General features: G+C 38.7%; 1 protein-coding gene across 1 annotated transcript in view; it reads right to left on the bottom strand.

Annotated features, from left to right (window-relative positions):
- Positions 1-17780, bottom strand: part of LOC139700477 (putative inorganic phosphate cotransporter) — a 47190-nt gene that overhangs the window by 8827 nt on the left and 20583 nt on the right. Inside the window, exons 2-4 of the mRNA XM_071599053.1 lie at positions 5187-5611; positions 2226-2371; positions 270-341 (exon numbers count right to left, since the gene is read on the bottom strand). Coding sequence (XP_071455154.1) covers positions 270-341; positions 2226-2371; positions 5187-5304 — 336 coding nt within the window. The 5' untranslated portion in view covers positions 5305-5611. The remainder of the gene's footprint in view (positions 1-269; positions 342-2225; positions 2372-5186; positions 5612-17780) is intronic.

Here is a 17780-nt window from a genome sequence, read left to right as displayed (position 1 = left end):
AATTCTCACATGATTTATTGAAAAAATGCTAATGTTCATATTGTGATGATGAGTTAATCACACATTTGAAATACATTAACCTATTATATAGAAGTTATTTTGAATGTATATGAATTTGAAAAGGGTAGATTTTCCTCTTATACTTCACCAAAAAAGATAGGGAAAGAGAAATTGTTAGCATTCTCAGTAGTTAGAACTTCAAATATGAAAACAAGAACCTTTCTGAAATAAACACGCTTATTTGAATTGAAACTGAAGTCACCTTTTACCTGTGTGATGACGTAGCCCCAAAAAAATGATGACAGTATTGTTGATCTCTGATCTCCATCCCAATCAAAGTACTATAAAAGAGAGAGACAGAGAAAAAGAGCATCAGTGGCAGACATAGTGAGATTTATCATTTGAAAAAATCAAATAGAAAGACTTCTTCTACATGATACACTGTAGGCCACCACTAAGGTGAATGGCATGGGTTGATTCAACACTAGGTATGCAACATCAAAGATTAAGTTTTTCTTCAATTTAAGTTGCAAAATATTTTATGTTTTTCATGTAAAATGTCATATTCGTAATGGGAATCATATTTATGTAAAATTTTTCAAATAATGTAGATCATGATAGCTAACAGTACATGCACTATGGTGACTATGTGAGATATACTTCTGTGCACCTACAAGAGGAGCTGTTATGAGAGATAACTATTTGAAGGGCACCCTTAACTATGGAAACCGCCTTGAATTATTCTACCTAAAATATGGAAAATGCATCAGAAACATCTGCAGAACACATGATGAAATGGTATTCATGGGAAGAGGTGCATTTATGAAATTATCAGCATGAATGGAAGGTTAATGTGATGCATCATGTCAGTTTAAGGAGGTTTGGAGTTTTAATTCAGACTAGGGTGATGAAATGAAAAGAGGATTCATCATGACAAAGGGAGTGGCAACAATATTTGGCTATAAATGGCATATGTAACACTACATTTTAGGGATACTGGAACTTGCATATTGCAAAGAGTCATGAAATTGTTGTTTTTTTCTAAATCTGAGAAGATGCAATGCCCTAGTTTAATCATAGCCATTTTATAGATATGATACCTTTTTTATGGTTTAGGAACCTCTATCGAGTGATGAATTTAAAAAAATCCTTCATCTATAGTAAGATATAAAGTAAAGACTAGAGAAAACTTTAATATTGAGCAAAGATTTTTTCAATGACTCAGCAACATGGTCGTCATGACAAAATGATGAGCAAAAACGGGAGGTCTTTGAGATACTGGTGTGCAGAAGAATAGATAAAATAAAATGAACTTAAAGGAAAAACAGCAATGAATGGTGGGGAAGAGAGAGAGTTGTTTGAAGGGAAAACTTTGAAGAAGGCAGGAGATACTAAAACAAGTAAGTGGGAGTAAAAGGATTGGCAGTAAGGATATAATTAAGGGAGATAGAAGGTATGCAGAGCTGACAAATGAGTTATTGTAATATGCAGTATAGGAATTGGGATATTTTTTGTTTCACGGAGGTTGGGGGTCAGGAATAAAGAAGCATTTAGTGCTAGGGACTGACAATAACTAGGTAGGCTGCTTCTACTACAAATAATAACATATTAAAAACTTAACTTTGAAAATAGCTGTTTTATCTTTCCCTAATGCAACAATTTCAGAGAGTAAAAAGCAATTGCGTTGATGGGTAGTTTCTTGGAATTTTAACATGGGTTATATTTAATGCCACAAATAACTGTGATTTCCTGTACTTCCTAAATGACATTTTATTTTTTAATCAATGATCAGTTTGTTCTTGGGTCTAAAATACCCTCATTGCCCTTTACTAAGGTTAGCGATTCATTTGCTTTATTCATAGTAGTAGTAGTATTTAGGGGAGGCGACCGACAGCTGAGGTCATTTGCGCCATAAGGGATGGATGGGAAAGGATGAAGGGTGGAGAGAAACCCGGCGTCGGCATTAGCCTACTCTTTACGAAAGGCGCCAAGGGGTCCGCAGTTTAATGTCCCATCCGACGGACAGTGTACTCACTCAAAGTGCCCTCCACAAAGCACCTCAAGTAGGGATCGAGATACCACTGAAAAATATTCAACACTGCTGGGATTTGAACCCGCGCCCTCTGGGTGGGAAGCCAGTACGTTAGCCCCCGCACCAATCCTGATCCCCCTTTATTCATTTTCCTGCTAAAGGAGTGAGTGATGGTTGTAATAATTCAACTTACCTGAGAATCAGATTCCAGTGTCGTGTTTCTGTTTGTCATGGCAACGATGGCAATAGATAGATTCACTCTCTGTGAATATCCAATTGTGATGGACAAGAAGGAGAAAATAGTGATCACATGGCGCTGTCCAAACCAACTGCAGCATTCTGCCATTGAATGAAACAATGGAAAGCATGTTAACTCCCTATTTGTTTCACAACTTGAAAATTAGTATCATGACAGTTATGATTGAATTATTTTTCATATCTATTTGGCCACAATGAAGTCAGTTGGAAAAAAATTAGTCCAATGGTACATATTTACAATGAAACCTTCTTCTCAAGGAAACATGCATTAGTGGGAGAGGAGGAAAAAAAGAAATTTATTATATTTATTTAATGAAACAAGAATATATTTATTTCACAAGTATTTGCAAGCATTTACCTGTATAATTACCATTCATGTGTGTGGACAGAGTATAAAAAAAGTAAATTTTTACCTTTAAAAATCAATTAAAGATTTTGAAGGATTATATGCACCTTGCTAACATTAAGTAATTCTTTAGCTTATTACACTTTTCTCAATAATGCAAGCTTTCATTTTCTTTATCATTATGTTAGAGCATTTGAAAATAATTAACTATGTGATGGGGAACTAGTTTAAAGATCTACGGTTCCTGTGGCAGAGCTGAACTGAGAATAATCTAACCTAGGTGTGTATGAGTTATGTCTGGGAAGTATCCAACCATGCAATATTTTGAGAAGATTAGCCAACCTAGAACAATGAGTTAATGTCATACAGAGAAAACAACAATTTTTAAGCTTGGAGATAACATGATTATCAACTTCGTCATATCTTTCCCTAAAAAAATGCGCTATAAGTTGTAAAAAAAATATTTATAGATGCAAGATTCTGTTTGATGCATTGATAAGGAGAGTTTTGCGTGAAACTGGGCAGAACCATGAAAGAGACTCATGACATGCTCAAGGCAGCTTATGGGGTTTTTTCTGATTGGCGCAAGTTGTTTCGAGAGGGTAGAGAAGATGCTGAAGACGTCGAACGTTCAGGATTCTCTTCGACCTCAAAAATTGATGAAAATCTTGCAAGGGTGAAGGCTTAGTCTGACAGAGATCGGAGATTAAGTGTTTGCATGGTTTCTGATGAACTTGGCATCCCTAAAAGTGATGCTTATCGACTTGTGACCGAAAACATGGGTATGAGAAATTTGTGTGCGAAGTTGGTGGCGTGAGTGCTATCGGACGAACAAAAGGAAACTCGCACGCGGATCTGCTAAGAGCTCCTCGACCAAGCGAATGAGGATCCAAATTTTTTAGACAATTCCCCACCAGAATTCCTCCTCTTCCCCCGCCTCAAATCTGTGCTAAAAGGATGTCACCACGGCTCGGTGGGAGCGTTACAACAGGCCACCACGAGGGCGCTAAGTAGAATTCCAGGTGCCGCCTTCCAGAAGGCGTACGAGGCGTGGAAAATCCGCTGGCCGCGGTGTGTGGACGCCCAAGGGTGCTACTTCGAAAATTTATGTGTGTATGTATTACTGCTGGAAATAAATTTGTTTTAATCGACTCAATTCTGCTACTTTTGGGATATACCGCGTATTCATCTGTCGCTTAACCAAGTGTCAAGGTCGATCCCGTCTTCCGACGAACGCATCACTCCCTTTTAATGAAGGAGGTCACTATTCATTCCAATTTACCCTGTCCCTTTTCATCAACCACCCTTATTTTCACTTTAGACACCATGCCGCTCCATATGTAAGTTAACCTCGCCATGACCATCTTAATTGGATCAGTTAATGGATTCTATTTATTTTTTCTACGCTTGGAAGTTTTTGTGACTATTGGCCCACTGAGCAGCAGGTTCTTTCTTGGACGAAATCGTATGTTTTAATTCATTCCCTTAAAAAGCTTGCCTCTTTGGGTGTAATGATTACAGCCCAGAATGCGGCGTAGAATTGGCCATGACTAACCCTATGAGTATATTCCAAGCTTTGGCTTGCCAGTCAGCCATGGGGGTTACAATCATTGTTTAGCGCAGTCAACATTCAGTTTCATGGGTATAGGGTATGTCAATGTAAGCGAAACAAAAGTTAGGAGATTTTATTGAAAGGGTAAAACTAATTTAAACACTAAAATAGAAGGACGAAAACTGGAGAAGGTGGAATAGTTTACCTAATTTGGATGAGTTCTGAACCAACATGGTTAAAGTAGTTTTGATATTAGAAGATGAATTGCGTTTGTCAGAGAAGCTGTCACAATAAGGAGGGAGTTTACGATAGATACGTTGATGTTAGGGGAAGGAACCTTGGTAAGAAGTCTGATTTGGTACAGCGCGGAAACTTGGTAGTTGATCAAGATGATACTCTTAGATTGCTGGCTTCTGAGACAATGTAGGTGTGGAGAAGAATGGAAAGGCACAATGGAAGGAAAGAAAAACAAACGAAGAGTCAATAGGAATGCTGGTTGAGGAGGATAGAATGTTGTCGTGAGGAACACAAAGGAGGCAGGAAAGGTGGATTCAGAATATTTTGATTGAAGATGGTAGGCAAGCGAGGTTTAGAGAGGAGAAGAATAGGCATTACGGACTGAATGAAGGGGAGTAGATGATGTCTGCGGAATCTTTGGAAGGTTTATTCTAGTGTGGAGTACCAGATTGTATCTTGTTAGACAAGAATGAGAAGTGTATTCAGAAATGTATGTTTAGCCTGTGTCCATCCAAACCCATCTTCAGCATTAGACCAATTTCAAACCAATTATGAAGGAGCTGATTTAAAAAAAAATCCATCAAACTCCCCGATTTCAAAAAGGGATGTTTGACACCAATGAATCATCATTTTGAAACCTATTAAACACAAGCTTCGGATGAAATGAAAACGTACGGGAACGATGTGCACCAATTAAATTATTCAAGTTAGCACTCATGACTCATTCACGCGTTACAGTCACCAGTAATTGTCGTACTTACTTCGACTGTTTGTGGGAGCTGTGATCTTCGGCGAGCCACCGACGTCCATGTCATTTGCCGACCCTTGGACGACCACCCTGTCGACAGACTCTGACGATTCAGATCTCCCTTCAGACATGGTCTTCGAACTCTCGTCAACGTCCTGCGACCTTTCCCATCAAATGCCCAAGGAAAGTGTTAGGAGTTGAGTCAGTAGGCGAAGATGTCCAAAGCAATGACGCAAGCGGGGAGCGAAGAGGCGGCGATCACGGCAATTGGATCCAGCTCCTTCCACGGCGGACAAGCCAGTTGTCTTCTAAGGAGCAGTGCGGAGAGGTCGAAATCTTACCGCTTGGAAGGGATGAGCTTAAATTTTCACCTGTCCGTGCAGAGCAGTCAGGCTTATTTCCCTTGCATCCCGCACGAGGTTCCTCTAGAGGGAATCGCTGGAAAGAAGATGGATATTCATGTTAATTTTTATGGTGGACTCTCCTAAGAAAGCGCGTAATACTCGGGGACAGGTGCGTTCAAGTTTGAAAGTCTCTTGTTTTATACTCGTATTATTATCATTTATTATTTTTCTTGGAACTGGAAGTAAGCAGAAAAATGAGAGACAATTTTAGACGCGCGGTCATTCTTCATGAAAACAAGACATAGACGCGTGCAACGTAATGGTTCAAATGGTTTGCATAACTGCCGGTAGAGTGAAAAGCGTTTTTATTGTTTAGAATGGTGTCGTTTAGCGTACAAGAACAGGATGCGATCATCCATTGTCTTCACCAGTGTCATTTAAACACACCCATACCGAGAGTCATCAATTGAGCGAGGGACACGCGGCGATAGTGTTATGAATGTGTGCATGTGATGTTAGTTCGTTGGTGCGTGACATTTCAAAAAAAGGCCGAATGTCCTATGGTAACGAAACCAACAAGCTTCCACTATGAACCATAAGAAAATTTCCTTTAATTTTCCAATCATGACGTTGTGAAAATATGTACTTGTGTGCCTACAAGGAGAGTACAGTATGTTGAAAAAAGTGATAAAAGTTTCAATTTTCTGGCATGCGCAGTTTGTCGAAAAAAAATTAACAGGTGGACATTGAGAGCAGCGTGAATATTTCCATACCAGTATAATAAACTTCTTCGAAGATTAAGATCTCGGTGAGTGATGAGCAGTGATCGAGATCAGAGTAAACTGTGGGGCAAAATGCGCACGTGATGATATTTCCGCGTGACTCGAAGGCTTGCATTCCCAGATTATTTTGAACATTCCTTTCGCAAACGATCTGGAAAATGTTATTTTGGATTGGTTCGAATCATATCGCTAGATTGAGATAACTGTTATAAGTATTGTTAGGTAAAGCCAGCAGCGAATCGGTACGTGAGCGAATTTCAAATAGTTGTTAGGCACTGAAGCTTTCATAAGGAATGGCAACCGTGTATTCGATTTATCCAGTAACCATTCGGTAATTTATATACAAGAAAGACTTCTCGTTTCCTCAGTTGCAGAATAAAATTGAGATAATTCCCTCCAAACGCACGTGCTATTGCGCAAGTTATTGCGTTTACATGACTAAATGATGGGAAAGATAGCAAATAGATGCTGAATGGGCTAGGGCTTAAAATGGAAGCCGATATCCATTTTCACTTCGCAGTTGAGTCAATCTTTACTAAAAGTAATATAGAGCCTCGACTATACCCAAGGATAAATTAGGTTTCTTTTGTGAATCGGTATGCAAGATCGATTAATAGGACCATAGCTTCCGCAAGAAAGAATGGATGAATTGATCTTAGGGAATGTATTTAAGTATTAAGAAACTTCTTCAATTCGATGCTTGTTCAAGGAATGGAATGGGATATAAGTGTGTATCTTCAAGAACAAAAAAAGGTTGCGGAAATGAGAATGGAGAAATGAAACATGAAATTCGCCTGAAACGAGTCAGTGTTTACCTATGCCGAGCATTTTCCGATAAAAACTACTAGATGGAAATTTTACGACTATAAAAAATGAAACGTGGAACATTATAAGGAGATAAGACAAAAACTTCGAGGAGAAAATTTATTCGAGGATTTTTCTCAAGAGTTTTCCAGGAAATTCATTCCAATAGAATGCTAAAAATTGCCATTGTCTCGTTGGGCTGATAAACAAATACCGAGTGGCTGATAAATATAAGCATCATTACAAAGAATGCTGAGGAATCTTGATTTACTGTTTTAAATTACCCGAGGAATCACTCAAGGTGACTTCTTGGAAGGCCGACGATTTGTGGAGAGAATCATGTTGAAATGTTATCAATTTCATATGCGTGATGAAATTCTTATTCGCAAATGTTCCCTACCATAACCAGACAAAGATAAAGCATATTCCAGACATTCCCTGCTATTAAAAAATGAATATGATCTCACAAAAAATCATCTTCAATGTCAGAATGTGCAATAATTAGGGTCTAGTATATATGTTGATGTATGAGCAGCCCTTCCGAAGATGGAATACCTTGGGTCAAGGATCATCTTGCTCGATAAGACCGTATCCGCAATGATGAAGCGCATCTTGCGATTGTCAGCATTCCTTTTGTTTTACCATCACGGAGGCACGCATCGCTAGTTCTCGGCGGCGATTAGGCAGGAATGGGTGCTAGGAGTCCGGAAAGAATGTGTGAGGTGACGCATAGTTTATAATTTCTTTAATATGTGTGCTTTTAAGACGCTTGTGAAAGAATGTCACCTTCTATGAAGGACGAAACACGATATTCAATTTCCTACTAATTTCCGAGAGCCGTCAGTCAAACGGGTCTCAGTTTGTAACATTTGACTGGGGTATTTTTAAGCGTATTTCTGTCGAAAATAAACAACTGTGCTATGATTTACTATGCGAAAAATGTAGGTATGTACGATAAGTCAAATGGAAGAAAATATTAATTTAAGTATGTTTGAGGTATGTACATAAATTAATTCCATGAATCAAGTTCATGTATATTTTTTAAGCATACATTCAAGTAAACGTTTGAGTATTTAGTATATACTCATTAAACAAGTCGAACTTATAAAATACAAACAATGAGAAGTGTGGCATTTGATTACTAATTCCCTGAAAACGTTCATTTCCGACATCAATGCTTTGTCCTCTTGTCTACTTCAATTCTACCGTTTCCTCCTCCCAAATCACCTTCCTATATGTAAACTAATCATTAATAGACAAAAAATGCCACACTTATGTACACATAAAACCGACCAACAAACAACATATCTTACATGATAACAGTTGCTATCCATATCACACCAAATGCTCCATTCCTTATTCCCTTTCCATATGAGGACACGGATTATGTAATGATTCTGTCCATTAGTCTTTGCGTTTTATCTAAATAATCTCACAATATCTTCATTCCCTTAGCAAACATGAGTATTTATTTCCCTTCATTTTTGCCCTTCTAAGTCAAATTAAAGTAATGTGCACTGTTTATAGACCCAGATAGACACCGTACGTCTTCACGTATTTCTAGATTCACGCCCAAAATAATCTAAAATGATTTCATTAATTAATCCAATTTTCCAGAGCCTTATTCTTAGGGATGGCTGTCGTAATGAGTGTCTTACTTAAACTTCCCACCTTACAAGCATAGTGTTTTTTTTTAGAATAATTTAGGAAAATCAACAGAGTGGATTTGAGAAACGAACAGTAATATCAATCAACTCACTTAAAAAAGAATATATTAGGCTCCAGAATTTATCCTCGCATATTTAAAACAGCTGAAAAAGTTTTAGACGAAGAGGAAACGGGTGCTATGAGAGACGATTATCAACATTCATGGAGAAAGCCCGGATAATGCAACCTCTACTCTCTGCATTATTTGGTTGACTTTGCGCAAATAGATAAAATATGTTAAAATGATTTGTGATCACGCTGCGCGATCTGATTTTATATCTAATCTAATCGTGGAATGGCGACTCGGCGAACAAAACGTACTCGAATCGATTTTCCCTCGCCATGGGCTTTATCGATATTGCTGTTCGTTTCTCATATTCACTTTGTTGATTTTCATAAATTATTCTAAATCAAATCATTATGTTTGGAAGGTGGAAAGTTTAAGTACGACCTTCATTACGACGGTCATCCCTAAGAATAAGGCTCTGGAAAATTGGATTAATTAATGAAATCATTTTGAAATATTTTTGACGTGAATCTAGAAATACGTAAAGACGTATGGTGTCTATCTGTATCTATAATCAATACACATTACTTTAATTTGACTTAGAAGGGCAAAATTGAAGGGAATTAAATACTCATGTTTGCTAAGCGAATGAAGATATTGTGAGATTGTTTAGATAAAACGCAAAGACTAATGGACAGAATCATTATAATAAAATCAAATATTAAGTGTAGAATAGGTAGGTTTAGGATGTAATTATACCCGATAAGTGATCAGGATGACACTATCCAACTGCGCTTGATGAGGGTGGGAGAAGTATTTCTTTTTTTTTCATTCTAAGTAACTTAGTTTTTTTCATTATTTCATCTAACCTTAGTTTTTTGTCTTTTTTTTTACTAACACCACTTCTAACGTTTGTAGAAAAGGATTTTTTTACTGAAATACGAGTGACAATTCATCAGTAACTAATAGTATCTATAATATTTGTCATAATTTACATATTTTAAATATATTACGCACTTGCTGTAACTAATAATTATAAACCCTAATATTGTATGTTGAATGTCTGGCATTGGATCTGCAACCACCTGCCATACACCTCAGCAATGACTTGCGTGGTACCGTGTGAATGAGATGCAAAGAAACATTTTAAAAATACATGATTTTAATCAATTACTGGCCAAAGACAGTGGGAATCTTGTTCAGAAAGCGGACAACATTTATTTCTTTGACATTATTGTAGCAAAAATTTGTTATGTAATGTTTTCTTTTGTATCTGAATTGTTGTCATCTTCATATCGTTTCTATGACAGTGCTTTGGTAAACTTTTGTTTTGTTGTTCAGTCTCGTATACCGATGAGCGTTCTCTTTCGTATCGTTTCTATGACATAGATATTGTAAGCATTGGTTATTTAACTCAATTCATCAGAGAACTTCCCAAACCAAATGCAGTTCTTTTCCTTTAGAGTAAGGGTACATGTCACACTTCAACATTTTGTAATCAAGGGCGCGAAACGAGTTTGGCACTTGATGATAAGGAGGAAAAATGGCGATGCTGTAAAAAAATTCCTGCCGCACTTTCATAGGTAGGTCTAAGAAAGGATGCATGGTTCGGCAAAATGAATTTAAAGACTATTGCGTATTTCCTGTACGGTTGAGGTAGGAATGCATACTAAATTCCAATTCTTCAACGAAGGCCTTGGAATTGACAGCACGGGAGTAACCGACTGGAGAAGTTTGTGCGTATTTGTTACTGCATAATACCAAAAAAAATTGTGGAGATGGTTTGACAGCGGGTATTGACGAAAGTGTCTATTCGCGACGGAAGTGTAATAACACAGAATACAGGGTGCGTTCCTAAAGTAATGAAATTATTTAAAAAAAATAATTTATTGAACAGGTTTGCAAAAACACTTAAAATTCTTCAAAGTACTGTCCTTGGGCCTCTACACATTTTTCCCAGCGACTCAGCCATGACCGGTACGTGCCCTGAAAGGCGACCTCGCGGACCTCTTACAAGGTCTTCGTCACGGCTGATTGGATCTCTTCTGTGGACCAAAAACAGGTTCCTTTCAGGGCGCCTTAATCTAAGGGAGCAAAAAGCAGTCTGCTGGGGTAACGTCAGGACTATAGGAGGGTTAGGGCAGCGTTGGCACCTGGTGTTTGGCCAGGAACTCGCGGACTGGTAACGCGTTTTGGCAAGGCGTGTTGTCGTGATGGAGTTGCCAGGTAGTGGAAATGTCTTTTCTCATCCTGATGGCGCTTTTCGGAGTCTTTCCAGCGCATCCACGTAGTAGGCAGCGTTAACTGTCTGTCCTTGAGGAACAAACTCCTTATGGACCACTCCTTTACTGTCGAAAAAGACAATGAGCATTGTTTTCACTTTTGATTTGCTTATTATTGCGTTTTTGGGTCTGGGGGACTTGTCGGTGTGCCACTCAGAACTTTGGCGTTTAGTTTCTGGGTCGTATTCAACAACCCAGGTTACATCAACAGTGATAACGTTGTCCAAATAATCAGGTTCATTTTTTAATACGCTGAAAAAGTACCCTTGAAATTTTCGCTTCCACGCCGTAGACAGCGTTAACTACCTGTTCTTGAGTAACAAGCGAAAATCTCTCCTTAGGAGAATTTTCAGTTTAGCACAACACTTAATTGCGTAAGATTGCTATGTCGTCGATTCCATTTTTTTCGTGAAACGGTCGGTGCGCAGAGGTTTACAGTAACTGACACCCTGCCGCTTCCACAGCATGGAGATCACTGAGACCGATTTTGCGGCAAAGATTAACTTCCCCCACACCTACTCCAAGTAATTCGATTCTATTCTGACCAATAGGAAGCGGCGCGGGAAATTTGATTCTATTACTATTAGAACTCACCCGATATATGCAGGAAAAATGGCTTTTGAATTCCATCAGAAAACAAGTGTGACGTCTGCTTTCTGAACATGACCCGACGAGGGATGTTTAATATCCATATTCCCTTTCCCTTATCTTGATAATATTTGAATTCAACGCCACGTTAGAAATTATCCTTAAGGTGGATTTCGTTTTTCTATTGAGTTCTCAAAGCATATCGGTGCAGCTCGTTGTAAAAAGGTGGCCAGTTGATAATTCCTCTGCCACTAAGCGCCAAAGACCTCCTGAGGGACCTCCTCATGGGACCTCCTGTCCCATTCGTCTCGTCAATTGGGATAAGAAGGTACTTGAGTCAACTAATACATAAGTTATCAGTTTCTTATCGGATCCGACCCCACATGGCCGAAAGTGGCCTCACATTATGGGACTTTAAACGACCGTGAAAGTAATGTTTCCTTAATCTCTGAAGGATAACGTATTCTTCCGATTATGACACGTCTTCCAGCGAGTTTCATGCGCGTGGGAAGGAAAATGATTCTCATTCCAACCAAGCCGACTGCCCGTTGTAACACTGAAGTTTTAGTAATTTTATTCGTCATACAGTTAATTATTCTATTACTTTTATAGCATAATATTAATTATTGGTAATTTACCCTTGTGTTTAGTGACTGACGAAGGTTTCAATAGGTTGTAGCCATTTTGAAAGCAGAAGTAGTTTTTTTTTACTGCAGATATTTAACGTTATTCGTTAAAAGTTGAAAATTTGAAATTTTGGAAACAGTTCCTATTATAATGTTCATATTTTCTTGATGTGCGTAATCCGTAGGTAAGTACTTTAAAAAAAATTCAGGAATAGCATTCTAAAGATATACAATATGGTAGCAAATGGAAATATTAACTCACCTCAAGTGTATGTACTTGTATAGGAAACTGATTTTCGATGAATATTTTCGAGTATCATTTGATCAAGTTAGTTTAATGTCTAGAAAACTTTCATCTGAGCTCGATGGTGAGAGCGCCTTAGAGTTAAATGAGTAGTTCAAATTTACCACGGTTGGCGGCGCTGTCGAAACCTTGGGCGAATGCTCTACATGTATTTTCGCTTTTCGATTTGTTATATCTGCCTTCAGCTTTTCTTATCCACACACAAGGGTTTTAGTTTTCTTCTTTTTGATGCTCACATTACATATTCTCCAAGTACTTGTTCCATTCGCATTCCGAGTTGCTTTTTTGGTCCTCCCGCATTTCTGTAACTACTGCCATGTCACCTGCGAACCGGAGCATGTTAATTACTTCGCCGCTCACCTTGACTCCTTTGTTTCCCGATTATTTTGCTTCCATTATTGTCTCATATAGTTGCACATTGAATTGTGCAGGCGAAAAGTTGTAATCTTCGCAAAGTCCTTTGTTTATTTTGGTTTCAATTTCCTTTCCATATTTCATTCGCATGCTGTTACCTGATTCTTTTACAGGTGATGGATAATTCTTCAGTTTCCATACTTCATTCTATTATCTTGTACACCTTGCTCCATTTGACGTTGTCAAAGTCCTCCTCCAAATCCACGAATGCCACGTGTAATGGCTTTTTTTATGCTTACCGTTTTTTCGACCAGTACCCTCAAGCTTAGTATTGACTTTCTTGTTATTCGGTTTATCGCTAGTCCGGATTGGTTTTTCATACGAATTTTTTCCCATCTTTCCTCCTGTTCTTTGACAAATTATCCAAGTGACTATTTTACTACTATCCGAGTTAGTGTTTTACTAAATGCCAAAAGATTTCAAAATCAACACACTCAGAAGTTAGGGCTAAGACCATTCATCACACCACTCCGACTGAGGTCTAGCTAAAAGATTAAGTGATGAATTACAAATGTTATGTAATGCACAGATTGCAATGGTCAACTTGATCATTGAAAATGCGCGAGAACTCAAACTGGAAGCGGATGATTTGATGGAAAAGATCGACTGAAAACGCTTGCCGTAAGCACTGGTACCAACTCATATCTCTTTCTGTTGCAAATTCTTTTTTCGTTCGTGCGAGATGGGAAAGGGGTGGGGTATGTCGAGTACTAAGAGCTGACATTCGAAGAAAAAACACATCGACTCCCGTCGTGCCGTTGGATACCAAAATAACGGGTCAACCCCACTTGACTTGGGCATGGTCGGAACTCCAAGAGCAGGGCTCAGAAGTTAATTATATTTTTCGTTCTTGCTTGTGAGTCCCTGCGCATACATTCCTCTTTTTAAAATTCCTTCCCTACGATGAGACGAAAGCTTATTAGAGGTACTGGATCACAGAATTTTCTAAGAGAAGTGGTTTAACAATCGATGCTGAAACATTACTATACTAGATGATTCATAGTATGCGGTCTCTTGATTTTTATCTGACAAATTAATTTCATTAAAAATTTACATAATTAGTTACTTTTCCACATATTTTTCGATATTAATTTTCATTTCCACTTTAATTTTCAACATCCCACTTCTGACCAATACGCCCTTCATCCATTTTTCCTACCTCCTAAGGAGGTCTCCCAACAAACCCCTCTCTTCGCCCACCATACCAAGTACTTCCTCATTTGTTTCCATCTCGGTCCATTTCACCTTTTCCATTCTTTTCTACACCCAAATTTCAAAAGCCTCCAGTCTACGTCTATCCTCCTGCTTCAACGACCACGTTTCCGCACCGTACATAGCTACGCTCCATATCAAAGTTTTTACGAGCCTTTTCTTAACATCCTTACTCAACGTCCCTTTCATCAACTCCCTCCTCCTTGTAAAGCCTCTTTGCCTAGCGTAATTCTTCTCCTTACGTCCCTACTACTTTGACCGTGTTGGTCCAAACTCCGAGATACGTAAATTGTTCCACCTTCCCTCTCTGCCCTTCTGCTTGAATGTTTAGCTTAGCCTTTTTCTTTCTGGAAAATCGCATAACCTTTGTTTTATTAATATTGATTCTCATCCCATACCTGTCGCACTGAATTTTCAATTCACTCAGCAATGCTTGCAACCCCTTGGCTGACTGACAAACTAGAGCTTGGTCATCAGAATACCTAACAGTTTTAACGAATTTCCCGCCCACTTTCATTCCTACCTCCAGTTCTTTCCATGCCTCTTCAATCATTTCCTGCACACATACGTTGAACAGCACCGGTGATAATGGGCAACCCTGCCTTACACCTCTTCCTAACACTTCCCATCCGGACTCCCCGTTCCCCACTCGCACCTGCGCTGTCCGACACATGTTCAGGTTGTAGATTAGCCTCCTGTCGCCTCCTATCTATTCCTATTTTATAAATTATACTACTAGTTTTTCCCAATTCATTCTATCAAACGCTTTTTCAAAATCCACGAAACAGGCAAATACGTCCTGATTGTATTCTATATTTCTCTCGATTAGTAATCTCATTAGGAGTATATTTCAACTAAAATAATATATATTTGTCTATCATGGTAATGATTCAGTAATTTATAATATATTTTCAGAAGATTCAACTTTACATTAACTTCCAATTCCATTTATATTCTGCAATTAAAATACATTTATTTGAAAACTGGATCAAAAAACTAGTGAATAGTGGCCAGCGTCACGCCAGGAGAAACGGGTATGCAGTGAAAGTGACCATACCTTTGTTTTTTCTTTTATTTTTGGCACCCATTTGAATTAACTCACCTTGAGACGATTTGAGCGGGTCCAGCCACGAAGTACGAAGTGAATTGGACGCGGTGCGTTCGCGATAACTCGGCCCGATGACGACAATCTAGAGGGAAAGTAGGTAATTCCAAGAGAGTGCTTGAGGGAGGGGGGAAGTTTGTGGGGTGCGCGTTAAGCATAGAGTTACGAATGTTATTAAGAGCTAAAAGGGGTCTGCGCAGCGTAAGCAGTTTTTGTTTAAATTTTGAATATCACGTGCTTGATGGCGTTAATTCTGTCGGTTGCGTCACAATGTCGGGCTCCGCGGGGTAGTTTTGCTAACACCCCCCCACCCCCTAATTTCCCCTCAAAACCTACCATTCAACCACTCGCCTTTTTTGACAACAGAGGAGAGCAAGAGAGAGAGAGAGTGGGACATACACACTATAACTACTGTTGACTTCAGCATTTTGCGAGCATGCCTGAATGTACCATAGAGTTCGTGAAGCGGAGCACATCTCAGTTTTATTCCTGAAGTTTTACTTCACCTACTTCTTTAAGTTTCTCTCTCCACTTCCTTTAATTCTTTTTGGATATACTCATCAGAAAAAGGGGTAAAAGTGTGTATCGAACCCCTTGTTAGATGTTAAGTTTCCTCTTGGTCGTGCCTGCAAGATTATCCCGAATTGACGCGATTCCTGCCTGATGACGTGAATGCAACTATTAATTTCGTGCACTGCAACGGTTTTAAAATAAAATAATATATTAGTTATATCTTAGCTTTTAGAAATTATCTTATTTTATGGATATTGAAGATCCCCATGGATTCTAAATCTATGTTCGCAATGATATGATATACACTTAAGGGTTGTAACGTGACCTAAGCTCCAATCCTGGTGGTATATTGCGTTTCGTTGAGAGTACTCGGCATTAAATGACAATACATATTAACACCGATATTATGTTTTATTTCAAATAATAAAAAATTTATTAAGATAAAAATTAAATTTTTATTCTTATTTTGTATCAAATTTTTCTACCTTATTTCTGTTCACTGTAAAAACTTCGACACCAAAATATGGTGTCATTTCCAGCTGGCCGCGGAAAAGTTTTTTCATCTCTTAAATTTCACATTGGCAAATTAACACAGTCAAATTTACCCGTAGCGTACACAGAAAGCGGTGCGTCGTTTATATTGCCGAAAATTTAAGATCTTCAGTCATTCAGTGCATGGCTTGTCGTTTCTAAGTTCACGTGTAGGAGCAATCCGTCTATATTGGCTCAAGGGAATAATCAGCTACAGAGGCAACTGAGCTCGTAATACGGGTAATAAGATGAAAATCTATGCGTTCAAATGGATACCGACGAGTTGATCAAGAGTTTAAGTTGCTCATTACTCTTTTATTAATTTCATCAAATCATTTAACTATCGCAAAGGAACGGTCTTTCCCTCACGAGTTCAATTAACGTTGTCTCCATACCGGATAACTCAATTCGTTTACATCAGTATTGTCTGTTTGATTCACTGTTGGCACTGGATTATCAGCCATGATCGTGCTTGGTTGGAGAATTCAAGAAATCGTTTGCTCACGTGATTGGGACACTAAGCGATTTAGCGACTTAAGGCTGGGGGTGGGTGCCTTCCACGTCATTTTTCAAACTGCGGAAACATGGTTAAAGACAAGATCGCCAGGCTTATTTTATTACATAGAACTTATTTCCAACTAGATTTTGTCTTAATCGAATTTCGATTCACATGTTTATCAACTGAGTGGATTGCTGAATTTACGAAATCGCACAAACATATTTCATTTCTTGAGTGACCAAATTCATGAAAATTTGTTCATTCGGCCAAAACCGTTAACACTTCTATGTTTCATTGAACGGTTATTTAATGAAGAGTAAAATACTGATGGAATTTTTTGCACCCCAGTTGTCAGCGCACCGAATGACTTTTATCTGGAAGCACTTGGAATTCACGGCGAAGGACAGTGCTAACGCAACTGGTGGGGAAGGCGGGCGACTCCAGTGAGGGGAGGTTTGGAATCGTCCTTGGGGAAACTTGGGAGGGGAGGTAACGGACAAGATGCCCCTTCGAGTTGGCTGGAAGGGCAGTTCTCTCGCGTGGATTCTCCATGCAGACCTCCCTCAAATCAGTAAGTTCTTCGTTTCGATCTTTCGTGGTCGCAGCGAAGGTGAATTTCAAAACAAGCCTCTGGGAAGGGCAATTATCTCCAGGCGGGAGTTTACGTAACATAGTTATGTTATCAGTACGGCATATGCCTATGCTCAGATGATTTTTGCCTTATGCTGCATGCATACATTGGTTCGCACTCTATCTCACACGAGCAGGAGCTCTCATTTCAGCTTGGTATTTTATTTAATCTACAGATATTCCAATATAATCGGCCAATATTACATCCATTATGTTATGTTAAACAGTAATCATTCATTAGTATAAATATTTAAAACCT

Source organism: Hetaerina americana, unplaced genomic scaffold (assembly GCF_022747635.1).
Source record: "Hetaerina americana unplaced genomic scaffold, ioHetAmer1.1.p SCAF_1, whole genome shotgun sequence".
Lineage (NCBI taxonomy): Eukaryota > Metazoa > Arthropoda > Insecta > Odonata > Calopterygidae > Hetaerina > Hetaerina americana.
This window is presented reverse-complemented; position numbering and strand designations above follow the sequence as displayed.